The sequence below is a fragment of the Castanea sativa genome, chromosome 2 (assembly GCF_040712315.1).
Source record: "Castanea sativa cultivar Marrone di Chiusa Pesio chromosome 2, ASM4071231v1".
In the NCBI taxonomy this organism is placed as follows: Eukaryota; Viridiplantae; Streptophyta; class Magnoliopsida; order Fagales; family Fagaceae; genus Castanea; species Castanea sativa.
The window spans coordinates 51,901,569-51,915,008 of record NC_134014.1 but is presented as its reverse complement, the minus strand read 5'-3'; the positions used below and the strand labels follow the sequence as shown (position 1 = coordinate 51,915,008).

General features: G+C 35.1%; 2 protein-coding genes across 4 annotated transcripts; one reads left to right on the top strand and one right to left on the bottom strand.

Moving 5' to 3' along the window:
• Positions 1–2,979: 2,979 nt before the first annotated feature.
• On the bottom strand, positions 2,980–4,568 carry LOC142625497 (zinc finger BED domain-containing protein RICESLEEPER 2-like). The gene is made up of 4 exons (XM_075799141.1): positions 4,368–4,568; positions 3,788–4,278; positions 3,430–3,691; positions 2,980–3,273 (listed from the first exon to the last, which is right to left on the bottom strand). Exons 1-4 carry the CDS (start codon positions 4,566–4,568, stop codon positions 2,980–2,982), a joined length of 1,248 nt encoding a protein of 415 aa, XP_075655256.1.
• Positions 4,569–8,560: 3,992 nt separating this feature from the next.
• Positions 8,561–12,828, top strand: LOC142624649 (uncharacterized). 3 transcript variants are annotated; one of them, XM_075798307.1, is made up of 2 exons: positions 8,561–9,758; positions 12,570–12,828. In XM_075798307.1, exon 1 carries the CDS (start codon positions 8,666–8,668, stop codon positions 9,755–9,757), a length of 1,092 nt encoding a protein of 363 aa, XP_075654422.1. In that variant the 5' UTR covers positions 8,561–8,665; the 3' UTR covers position 9,758; positions 12,570–12,828. The 3 variants fall into 3 exon arrangements, with proteins under 3 accessions (XP_075654422.1, XP_075654423.1, XP_075654424.1); XM_075798308.1 differs by lacking the exon at positions 12,570–12,828 and adding an exon at positions 11,499–11,611; XM_075798309.1 differs by lacking the exon at positions 12,570–12,828 and adding an exon at positions 11,588–11,602.
• The last annotated feature ends 612 nt before the right edge of the window (positions 12,829–13,440 follow it).

Genomic DNA, 13,440 nt, shown 5'->3' with positions numbered 1-13,440 from the left:
CCAGAAAGAACACCCTTCCTTGCCGAGAATCTCTCTATTTTTTTTAGTGTATATTACAGTAACTTGGATTGTGTCTGAATGGGTCTATTTATAGGCTCAATGAGCCTCACGAAATTACTACCCAAATTAATATGATTAATTAGGTCCATTATTATGATATAGTGGGTGTTACAAGGTTAATTGTTGGATATTATTCTGATAAGCTAGAGTTACACAATTTAATGGTGAGATAAGGAGTTTTCTGAATAATGAAAAGCCCAAACGGATAGTCCATTAAGTGGGTTAATGGCTCATTATTTTCCATAATAAAAATGGAATATTAATTCGGGCCATTTACTCACCAACGGATATGGTAATTACTCTGAAAGGGCTGTCAAGTAGGAGGATCCAAGGTGCTGATTCATTTCCAAATTTGACACCTCTACCCTTCACCTCCCCCTTGCACACGTATCTGGCCCAATATTTGAGACAATTCATGTTAGCCCATTAATCACCACAATTAAAAAGAACAAAATAGTCTCTCTCCTTTTTAATGTAGGATTAAACATTTTCACTAACTCCTCATCTTCCACATTCACTCCAACATCTTTACATTTATGTTATAAAATTTATTCATTTTAATTATTTAATATTAAAATGCTCCAACACTATGTTTCTTCTGTTTGTTGTGATCATTGTATTTTAGGAGACAAATATCTATGAGTCTCAAAGCACCATTAAGGAGATAGTGTCAAACACTATCCTTTTATCAAATTTGCATTTCTTGTTACATATTAATTTGGTTTGTACGTATATTTTATTGTTCTTGATTATTTATGTATTATACATATTTGTTCATTTATTATTCTTGTTTATAGAAACACAAAAGTAAATTTTTGTGCAATATTTCCAACAATCTTAAGACATATTTCTACTTTCTTTGAATTTATATTTGTGATTTTCTTTAAAAGGATCTTTGCTTATTTTAAATTCTTTCTTGATGAGAAAAACTTATCAAGAAGATAGTAAGTGGCATATTTTTTTTGCTTTCATATAAATTGTCGATACCGTATTTTGTCTACCTTCATTTTATAAGTAAAAATCCCAATTTAAATTTAAAAAATTATATTGTTTACATTAAGAAAATAGGAATGTCAATATTAACTTAATTTGTCTTGATTGGATGTCAGAATAACCAATTTTGTGGTTCAATAATCAAAATGACCAAAATGCCATTTTTTAACCAAACCTTAAGGTCCTTAACTGAATTGAATGAAGGTCAAACAAAATCAAATTTTCCTCAGATCATCCAAATTTGACTATGGTTAACCTGGGTTTGACATTGATTTGACATTAAAAAAAAAAAAAAAAATCTAACCATTTGATTGGGATGGGTTTATGCTCATATCAATAATAACTGAATTTTCTTTAAAATGATTACTCATAGGCCCAAATCAGACTAAAAAAGAGTAAGATATTGCAAAAACAATGAAAAAAATGCTAAACACTTTGCCAAATTTAAAAACAAAAAAAATATCAAAAGTTTGAGTATAGCTAAATCCCTATTGATCCGTAATAAAAAAGTGTCCACAAATTGGCCCAAATAAGGATTTGTTGGAAAGATTTAGGGCTATAAACGAGTCAAGCTCAAGCAAGTAATGCCTGTTTGAGCTTGGCTCGTCAGTAAAATTCAAATGCTCAAGCTTGGCTCGAGCTCGAGACAAGCCTAAATATAATGTTTGAACTCGAGCTCATGGGAAAACCCAAAAACTTGAGCTCAGCTTAGCTTGGCTTAATAAATTAATCATAAATTAATCAAGCCAAGCTCGTGCTTAACATCAAGCTCAAACTCAAGCTCTTTTGCTTGGGATCTAACAAAATTACATTATCAAGTGCTCAAATCTGCTCAAATCTCCAACAATCAAGTAAACAAAAATAAGAAAATAATATACTCATTTGTTCATGCTTCTAATTCCACCTGTGATTAGCAATTGCTCAAATTAAAGCTTTACATAATTAAATCTATCCATTCATACTTCCTTGTCTCTAGCTTTAATATTTGTTCAAAATACAATTCACAAATATAATCTTCATACTTCCTTCCCAAATATACTTGTCATCTGTGCAGCTATAATCTTCAAAAAAAAAAAAAAAAAGACCCTCTTGACATAACATTTCAAAAGTATCCATATTACCATATGCTAAGTTATCATATGCTAGACACCATGCCATTAACAAAAAGAATATTTAGTTTTTTTTAAAACAAAAGACTATTGATCATTCACAAATCTAGGTCTTTCACTTTCTGCATCAGATCAGAATATATTCCACCGAAAGGTCTTTAATATGCACCAGATCAGAAAACCAACAACCTGAATACAAAACAACCAAAAATAATAAAAAGGCATTAGAAATTATAGGGGAAGATGATAATTATAGTCAATATTCAGTAAATTAAGAAAAAATCAACTTTACATTATTATATTTGTATTATCAATATGCACCATATCAACATAACATGCCCTTTGCAAATATAAGAAAATCATAGATATAAAAGACCATTATCAAATAACAAAGCAGATACCAATTACACCCTCTTGCAAACACAAAAAAACTAACATCTACAACAAAAAATCCTTCAACTCATTATCCTTCCAACTGCATGTAAAAGCAAATATAAGCTTTCAAGAACATTATTAAAAAAAAAAAAAGAACTATAAAAAAACATTTAATGAAAAAAAAAAAGACACACACACATTCTAAATAATACACTTAAGATAGCATCATTTTGGAAAAGGTGTGGCTATCTCTGTGATGCTAGTAGACCCCGGTTCAACCTACAAAAAAAAAAAAAAAAAAATAGAAGCTTTAGATTCCAAGTCTTTGTTACAATAGACAAAAATTAAAATAAATTTAAGTTGTTTTTCAGAAAAGAATTAATAAATGTGATGAACACTTACTTTTGATTGTTCCTTAGTTTTGTAAAGAGGTCAAACCCAATCACCACCATAAAAGTAAAGCTTGTACAGTTTTTGTTGATAAAGAAGCTTGATGCACATCAATTACTCTACCTCCTGTAAAGAACGCAGATTCTGAAGCTACTATGGTGATGGGAATGGAAAGTATGTCAAATGCCATTTTTGAGAGAATACGAAATTTTAGGTTGTTAGCCTTCCACCACTCCAAAGCATCAAAGTCTAAGTCTGAATCATCTGAGCATAAAAAGACACCTTCTTCCAAGTACACATCCAAATCTAATTTTGCAAGTTGTATGTTATCAGCATTTCTAACAAACTGATCAAATTACATTCTACTTCTAGTTTTAAACTTTGAATTATTGCTACCAACAATACTACTACCTTCAGTGGATTTAGATGCACTTTGTTCAGCATTGCTTGAAGAATAGTCCACAACATATTCATTATAAAGTTAATATAAGGAATCATGAACACGATCAATGTTTCTAGCTACTTCAAACCCTTGATAGATCTTTGGAAAGAAAAAGTTTATCAAAGTCATTTTGAACTGAGAATCTGACACAGCAGCTATGGCCATTACAAAGTTGCATTCACCCCAACATTTGTCAAACTTTAACTTCATCTTACATGCCATAGCACTAATGTAATCATTTTCATCAAGTGACTTTTCATTTAAAACTTCTTTTATCTTCCAAACCTCAGGAAGGAATATATTTGCAGTTGGAGATTCACTTCTTGATATGACATTTGTGACTTCTTCAAAAACTGATAAAAAATTGCACACATGTTCTATCCTATCCCAATCTTCATTACTAGGCAGCTAATTATACCCTGCATCTCTATCTTTGTACCTAGGGAACACCTCTCTAAACTCCAAGGTAGCAACCAACATTGCATATGTTGCATTCCAACATGTGGGACAATCTACGATCAACTTCTTGGACGGTAATTGTAATTGCTTTGCAATCTCACTAAACTTTATAAGACGAGCTTTTGATGCAATTAGATATTTCACACTTTCACGGACATTTTCAATCACCGTTTCAATCTCACTCAACCCATCTTGTACCAACAAATTAATGATATGTGCACAACAACGTACATGAAAGATCTTGCCACCCAACATGAGCTTCCATTGGATAACATCTTTCAAAATTCTTACAGCTGCATCATTGTTGTTAGTATTGTCCAAGATTATTGTACACACCTTATTTTTAAGCCCCCAATCAAGCAAAGACTTAAAGATAGCATCAGAAATTACAACTCCAAAATGTGGAGGTGGTACATCACAAAAATTTATAATTCGCTTTGCAATTTCTAACTAGAGTCAACAAAATGACAAGTGAGACACATATACCCAATTTTTTGTCTAGATTTCCAAAAATCTTCAATAAGGCTAATTCTATTGACACTACCAAGCATAGTCTTCAATTTTTTCTTCTCCAACTCAAAAGTAGAGTTGCAATCATTCCTTGCATTATTGCGTGAAATTTTCTGGCAATATGGAGAAGCAGTTTTCATAAAAACATTAAAAACCTCATGCTCCATCATATTAAAAAGGTATTCATGTACAAGGATTATATGTGAAGCCTTTTCCCCTGACATTGGCATGGTCATACTTAAAGTTTGCTATTGTCACCTCACTTTTCACCCCACCTTCATTTACAGCTAACTGTTTTTGCTTCTTATCAGCTAATTTACGACTTAGACAACATTTCAAGTGCCTATAGTATTGTGTTGTTGTACCATTATTACTGTAGGCAAGTTTTTTAAGGCATTGAATACATTGAACCTTTTTTGTTCCATCAGAAAGAATAATTTCATTAAAGTCATTCCAAATCACAAAAGTCTTTTTCCTTTTATTTTGTTCAAATGGATTTTCTTCAAGTTTGACATCATTATTTTTTATAGATTCTTCATTCTCATCAATATTAATTACTTCATCTAGATTTTCAATAGCAGGAGCATTCATTTGTTGACTCTCCACTTCACAAATCTAAATAAATTAACATTTCAAAACATATATGAATAAACAAGAAATCAAATTTGATATCCAAAAACACGTAGCACATAGCACAAAACAAAGCGAAGAACAAAGAAACTATAACATTTTTAGTAGCTAACCACAAAGGACTCTACACCTCAGGAAAAGAAAAGCACAGACCCATTCCAAACTAGATACCAGACTCCACAACCACAATCCACTAATTACAAAGTTAAGTTATTATCAAACGAATTCAACCAACAAAATTTTTCTAAGTTATATAGAAATTTCATAAACAACCATAACTTGGAAATCAAAACGATTTTGCAATATCAAACAAACTACAGTGCAAACAACTATAAAAATATATGAAAAATTTTTAAACATGAAAATTTACCTATGGTGAGAGAATGCTATGAACGTCTTGGAGGATGGAGGTAGAGAGCGAAGATGGTAGTGATGCCAAATACTACACCGAATCTAGAGCTGTTGTTGGAGCTCTTTGCACACCCACTGGAACCCTTAAATTACATGGTGATTCGGTAAACACCGGACTCTAAATCCTCTTTGCTAGCATCTAACTCTTCCAAATCTAGGACTTGTTCATTTGTTGCAAAGAGATATAGGGCAAATTTGGTGGAATTTCTTGGCCTCACGAGAGAGAGAGAGAGAGAGAGAGAGAGAGAGAGAGAGAGAGAGAGAGCTGATCAATTCCAACCTTGAGAATTTGGGAAAAAGAAAGAAACTGATGATAAAAGAGAGAAAGATTGAAGCTTCTTAAAGAAGCTTCGATCTTTCCAAGAGAGCCTAAGAGTTTTAGGCTGCAAACTGCATAAGATAGACATGGACTCATTGAGTGACAACCAAGAATTTCAGTTTGAACGAAATTGAATTGGTTTTTTTTTTTTGTTCAATGATAGAACTAAACTGTGAAGTTTTGGTAGAGAGAACTCAGAGAAGAAACTAAATTGTATTGACTATTAAGATATCTTGTATTCAAATGGAAAGGATACTTAGCATTACTTAGTAAATGACTAAACTAGTAAACTGACAACAAAGGGACACCTAAGGGCTAAGATGGTGAAGTCCAGCTGTATGCATGAAGTACTATTGTACTAGAGAACTCTAGAAGTGGAAACTTAAGTCTAGAGAAAGCGTGAACTCCAATCTTTATATATTTATTTTTTGCTAAAAATGTTCTTTTTTAAAATTAAAAAAAAAAGGAAAGAAAAAAACTTAAAGTAATGGGTACTAAAAAGTGGTCTCACATGGGAAATTTTATATTAAAATATGTGTAATGTAAAAATATTTAGTTTATTTAACAAATATATATCAAGCCTTTTATCAAGCTATACACGAGCTTAAGCTTGACTTGTGTTGTATCAAGCCCAATTGTTCACAAGCTTGTTCATGAACAAATTTTTTTGCTTAGGCTCGGCTTGTTTATCAAACAAGCTGAAAACTAAGGCTCAAGCTTGGCTTATTTATAAACAAACAAACATGAATGAGCTTTTTATCGAGCCGAGCCCAGTTATTCACGATCGGCTTGATTCGTTTGCAGCCCTCAAAGAAGATTGCATGAAAAACTTCAATTTGGTATGCTTGGATTTCAAAACTTTCCCCTTAAAAAGTTCTTTTATTTTTCCCCCAAATACTTAAGTAAATCTTTTAAAAGAAAGGTATTTTCATTACATATGCTTTAACGCTACATTTGTTTAGGCATTTTCTATGTTTAGTAGCATTGAAAAATACAAATGAAGAGAAACCTCAACTTTGGTTAATGAAAAGCTTAACCTTTTTTCCTCCTCCTTGGAAAATAAGTTGTCCTTTCTATTACAACTCCATGGCTTGGTAACCTTTCTTCTTCTTCTTCTTCTTCTTCTCTCTCTCTCTCTCATTGCCCTTTATCTCTTTCTCCACTTTCACTCTCTCTCATTTAGGCATGGTAATGGGGTGGGGCCAGATCATAGGTGCTTCACCTTTGCCCCACATTGTTGTTGTCCTTCCCCGTCTCTACCTTGCATGTTGGGGCAAACACTTTCCCCCATTCTCGCCCTGCCTAGCCCCACATCTATTATAATTTTTTATTTTATTTTATAAAACCTATTGCAATAATAATATAATCCAAAATACCCCTGATTATAAATTTTTTCTTTGTTGAGCAAATCAGTGTCACTCTTAACCACAAAAGTTTAACCTCAACCATAGTACGACCTCAGCCACATTAGATCTGCCTTAAAGACAAACATATTGATGTTTTTGGTAAAATTTTTATGATTTCTTTATTTGTGTACAATGTTTCGCTAATTCAAAAATCTAAAAAATGCTCAATATTTTCCCCAATTACCCAAATCAAAACAGCTAGTGTTATATAATTTTCTCAAATTTTTATCATACCAACAAAAAAAAAAAAAAAAACCAACAAATGCTAGAAAGCGTATTCTACCCCATTTTTCATGATCACAAACAAACATTAAAAAAAAAAAAAAAAAGAGTTTTGTTCTTTTACAATATAATTTGTAGGTGGGTTGGGCCCGGGCAACCATGTCTGCCTCCTTGATCAAAACCCAACGTTAAGCCCGAGGCCCATCAGACAAATTAGACTTCGTGCACTAGGAGAAAGTCGGCATTGAGCCTTATCACGAGGGGTCTAACCTCGAGATTAAGACTGTGATTGAGGGGAGGATGGCTTTAGAGACTCTTAAGTGGTCAGCTAAATGCAGGTTGGTAACGAGACAGTCGGGTGCAACACGAATCTAGCAAGATAGTAGTCAAGGTTTGATAGTGTCATTGGGGAAACCACTCCCGAACATTGTTCGGCTTCTGTAACAAGTTCTAAGAGAATTCTCTGAAATCGCAAGGATCCCTTAGGATGTTGATGAATGTGAGAATATGTGCAAAGTGGGGAGAAAATGATTATAACCCCACTAATGAGAGGCTATAAGAAGGAAAAGAAGGGAGAGAGAAAGGGGTTGGAAAAATCGAGGGAGTGAGAGACAGATAGCTGAAACAGTGGGAAACACAAGGGAGGAAGGAGAAACCAAGTAAAGTTTGAGGCCTAATTTGTAGGATTTAGACTTAGCCCATGTACAAATAAGTTGTGTCCCAAAATACTGCGGTCCAACCAGGTTTTGGTAGCAACATAATTTTCAAAAGACAAGTTATTTTTCATAAAACATCATCTATCTAAACAAATTATACTTAACAAAATGGTTTCAACTTTCATGGACAAATTTTAAGACATTTTAAAAAAAAATTTAGTTTTGTATGCCACTTGCCTTAATTAGTTACAAGTCTTTCCTATCATCAACTATGAAATTATAAATCATTAAGGGGGTGTTTGGTAGAGTAGTTTGAGATGAGATTTTTGTAGTTTTTTGAAATACATGTGAGTGAAAAAGTGTGTGAAAAAATGTGTAATGTTGTTTAAAATGTAAAAATGTGAATTTGAGATGGGTATCAAACAGGCCCTAAATTGATTTTTAAAAAAAAAACTTTTTTTTTTTAGAAAGATTGAAAAAAAAAAAAAAAACTTTGAATCAATAAATTTCAATTTCAGAAGCCTGGCCCAAACAAATATATTTGGGCTTTCTTTCAAACTCCTCAGCTGGCTACCCACTTGGCCCATAACTCTTACACGGTTACACATCTTTCTCCACTCTCTTCTCAGTCTTCCCCGCCGTTACAGTCTCAAAGTCTCAACCAAAGCAAAACATCAAAAACCATGGCTTCGGACCCTGACCCGGAGCCCCAACCGGAGCCCCAAACCCCGGCGATAACCGATCCACTAACCAACGAGTTCGCCACCCTCAACGACCTGGCCCACGACCTGGACTCGCTCAACGAGCTCGCTTGCCGCGGCTCGTGGCGCTCGATCCTCGACAAGGTCGCACGTGCGCGAGCCCTCTCTTTCCTCCGCAAGCCGCACGAGCACCTCACGTACCTCGCCTTCCACGTCATCGCCCTCTCCAAACTACGCCGTTTCGCCGACGCCTCCGCCGAGCTCGACACCCTCGACGACCTCGACGCCGCTCACTACCTCTACCAAACCTACCCGAATCTCTACCCGACCCGATCCGGATCCATGGTCCCCTTCTCGCTCCGGTGGCTCCACGCTCTCCTCCCTATCAAGCTCGGCAACCGCCAACTCGGCCTCGACCGGTTCTACGCCCTCCTCGATTTCGTTCGCTCCAAACTCGAACTCAAAAAGGATGGCATTTCCGGAAATATCTGGAAAAAGCGGGAGGGTTTTGTAATCAACTCTATCATCGGCCACCACTTGACGAACAAGGAATTCTCAGTGTGTTTGAATTTGATTCACTTTTTGCTCACCTCCGATCCTTCGAACCCTATCTTGATCTCCAAGCTCGGTTACATCCAAATGCAAATCGGCGATTTGGAAAGCGCGAAGAGCTCGTTCAATCGCGTGGAGTCGATGGTGGAGACGGAGAGCGAGGTGGAGTTGAAGAACCTTGTGAATAGGAACAAGGCGATGGTGTATATGGTCGGGAAGGACTACGTGTCGGCGGTGAGGGAATACGAAGAGTGCATCGAGAGGGACCCGATGGACGTGGTGGCGATCAACAACAAAGCCATTTGCTTGATGTACCTGCGGGACTTGCCGGATTCGATCAAGGTTTTGGAGAGTGCGCTCGAGAGAGTCCCCACTGTGGCGCTCAACGAAACGCTTGTGGTCAATCTGTGTAGCATGTATGAATTGGCTTATGTGAATCACTCCGATATCAAGCGCACGCTCAGTAATTGGATTGCTCGTGTTGCTCCTGATGACTTTGATTCTTCGTGTACTCGGATTTGAGGTAGTTTATAAGCATTGTTGTTATTCATTTTATTTAAATATACATGTGGAATTGTAGGAGTAGAATTTTTGTTAATGTGATTTCGATTTTCATATGGTACATTGTATCTTTTACTTTGTGTTGTTGTTTTGTTGTATCGCAATTTTGCATTTAAGAGTAATGAATTTATTGCAATTGGCTAGTTATGGATTGTAAAATTTATTCTTGTGAGTACTTGTTTGGCCTAAAACTTGGAAGTTGTGTCTTGGGAAATAGAAACGGAAGCTTATATACGAAAACAGGAGACCTAAAACTAATAAAACTACCAAAAACTAACTTAGATGGCTGTTGCACTGTAGTGATTACAGATTTTCAATTACACTAATTCCGCTAATGATTCTACCCTATCATAAGTTGACGAGTGCGAGAGATTAAGCTTTATGAGTGAGGATGCTAAAGGAGTTGCAGCTGCTGCATGTATACCAAATGATGACATGCTGTATATAGAAGACTCAGGACTTGCTATATAACCTGTTGGTGTTATGGTTTAACTGGGATTTTAGCACCCTCAAGATGGGAGGTTCAAATTCTGTAACCCCATCTTGCTGATATGATTTTTAGAAATTTGGAAGGCCAAGAGCCTTGGAAGCTTGGTTAGCACATCAGTTACTTGGTGGGTACTTGAAACATGCAAAGTTCGAATCACTCCTTGTATCTTCTCACGATCAAGGTGACTGTCAATGTCAGTTTCTATATGTTTCGGGCACTCATGAAACACAGGCTTGGCTGCAATTTGTACAACAGCTTGTTTGTCGTGGAACATTAATGTAGATAGTGGATGGTGAATATGCAAGTATTGAAGTAAGGATATTAAGATATACTAAAACAGGGGACTTGAAACTAATAAAACTACCTAACTTAGATGGCTGTTGCACTGTAGTGATTGCAGAATTTTAATTACACTTACTAACTCCACTAATGATTCTACCCTATCATAAGTTGACGTGTGTGAGAGATTAAGCAGTCAGGCAAGCGACGCATGACCTTTTAATGGACATAGGCTGCTATGGCTCCCCGCTTTATGAGTGAGGATGCTAAACGATTCCCAGCTGCTGAATTCACACCAAATCACGTCATGCTGTATACAAGTGTAGATAGTGGATGGTGAATATGTAAGCGTTGAAGTAAGGGTATAGGATATACCAAAACATGGGACTTGAAACTAATAAATTACCTAAAAATAACTAAAACTAATTTAGATGACCGTTGCACAGTGAAAATGAATTTTAATTCCACTTAAAAACTCCACTAATGATTCTACCCAATCGTAAGTCGACGTGTGTGAGAGATTAAATAGTCACGCGAGCTACACGTGACCTTTTAATGTGCATAGGCTGCTACTACTCCCAGCTTTATGAGTGAGGATGCTAAATGGTTTGCAGCTACTGAATTCACACCCAATCACATTATGCTGTATGTAGAGGACTTGCTATTCTCCCTGTTGTTTACTTCACACTTGTTACAGCTTAACTCGGATTTTGACACTAATCAATTTTCGAAAGGTTAGTTTCCTTGGGAGGGAATGAGCCACGATAAAATTAGCAGAATCTACAAGGTTCTTTCCTTATATTCATGAAAACCTGATTTGTGCCAGAATGTCTCTCTCTGCTAGCTTTAGGGCACTAGTGTAACCAATGCTAGGTTGGGGCATGTTTTTTATGAAATACATGATTTTAGTCCTTGTTTTCTCCCTTATTGCAGTTACTGGATGTCACATACATTTCAGACTATAATTTTGTCATGACCATGGGTGTTGATGTTAAATGGATATATTTATCCTATTTGCATAGGGAAAAGACCCTTCAAGGTGACTTTGTAGTGCTCGGTAACTCAAAGGATGAAGTTTTCTGGTGCATGAGGTTCAGGTTCTTTTTCACATATGTACTTGGAGACATATATCCTACTAACTCGCAATGGCTATAGTATTTTAGATGCCTTTTCCCAAAATGAAAATCCAAAGAAAAAATCTTCAATTTATCTCTGTTGTTGTATTTTGCATCAAATGCAGCTGACAAGAGGTTTTAGTAAACAAGGGCAGTGACCTTGCTGGTCATAGAGGACTTAATAGATGTTTATGTAGTTACTTAAGGTATCTGTCATAGCAATGTTTACAGGTCGAATCTATTGTGATTTTAGAAAGGTTGTTTGCTTTGCATTAGGTATCTGCTTCTGCGGGTCTGTTGCCACGCTGAAGTGTCAAATATCTCATTGCTTTTGTTTTTGTTTTTGTTTGTGTTTAGTTTTCAATGAGGAAAGTTGTTGCATTTGATGGACACAATGGAATGGTTTGATACATAAACTGTTACTAACAACGAAAAGCCATGTATATAAGAGTGACCTAGGATTTTAATTATTATTACTATTATTATATTATATTATAATTACATGTTAGAAGTGAGTATTTGTTTGTCTGTCTGTAGTTTTCTGTGTATATTTCATGATCAATATGATCCAGGAAAGATGTTGCATGTGATAAATTTGATGGAGCATTTTGATAAAGAACCTGTTAATAAAAATGAAAAGCCATATATCTCACAGTGACATAGACTCTTGTTTTATTTTATTTTTATTATTATAGTTACTATTATTATAGAATTTTCGTGAATCATGACATGTCTATAGGTGTTCAGGTATTGTTAAGTCCTGCACAATCACCTCAACCTATTTTATTTTATTTATTTATTTATTTATTTTTAATTTTGTTATTTTATGAATAAGGATAGATATACAAACAAAAACTAGAGAATGGTCCCAACCCATCTCAATCTTCAGGGGAAAAGACCCATGGAGGAAGAGGAGAGATGGAAATGGGCCCATCACAATCTGTTTACGCTCTTAAATGGAGTGGAATCAGTAACATTCATATATGATAATAAAGCTTATGTGAATGGTTCTTGTAATATTCAGAATTCACTATTATGACATACAACAATACAAGGTTAACATCCATTTAGAATGATTCAAACTCATACGGCATCCCTATTATTCGATTTGGCATCCATTACAGATGCAAAGATGCTTTAGCCAACTTTTGGCAATAACTCTACTGGTTGTGAAGGGACTTGAATAGATGTTTAGGCAGTCACAATGTATCATTCTATGAGTGTCTTAATCTTTTGCATCATTATGTTGAATTCATATCTGTTATATTATTTTACTTTAGTTAGTTTTTTAAAAGTTAAATGCAATATGTTTGCTTAATGCTTGGTGTAGATACAAGGGAGTAGTTGCATATGATATGAGGGTTGAGATACTATTTCATTTCTCAAGACAAATGAATAAAAACTTGATAAAACATATGAGGAAAATGCTGCAAGGATTACAAATTTGCACAAGCTCTCAAACATATGAGATACTATTTCATATTTTGGGCTTTCTATATCTAACATTAGGCAATCCAGTGGCCCAGTTGACCAATTTGCACAAGCTCTCAAACCAGAAGTTACTGCCCTATGCTAATAATGTACTTTCAATCAAATATCAAATTAATAGAACTTTTTTTTTTTTGAGGAAAAATTAATAGAACTTGGTTGCCTTTGTAATTGGTTAAATTACACCCAAAAGGACAAAAAAAAAAAAAAAGCACTAAACTTCTTCGTTTTGAGGACACTAGTCGTACAATTATGATGAAGACTAACGAGAG

Coding starts and splice junctions, on each gene's coding strand:
- LOC142625497 (XM_075799141.1), bottom strand. CDS start 4,568: ATGCCAATGTCAGGGGAAAAGGCTTCACATATAATCCTTGTACATGAA. Junction 4,279..4,367: donor TGAAGACTATGCTTGGTAGT/GTCAATAGAATT, acceptor TGTTGACTCTAG/TTAGAAATTGCAAAGCGAAT. Junction 3,692..3,787: donor TACAAAGATAGAGATGCAGG/GTATAATTAGCT, acceptor TGTCATATCAAG/AAGTGAATCTCCAACTGCAA.
- LOC142624649 (XM_075798307.1), top strand. CDS start 8,666: ATGGCTTCGGACCCTGACCCGGAGCCCCAACCGGAGCCCCAAACCCCG.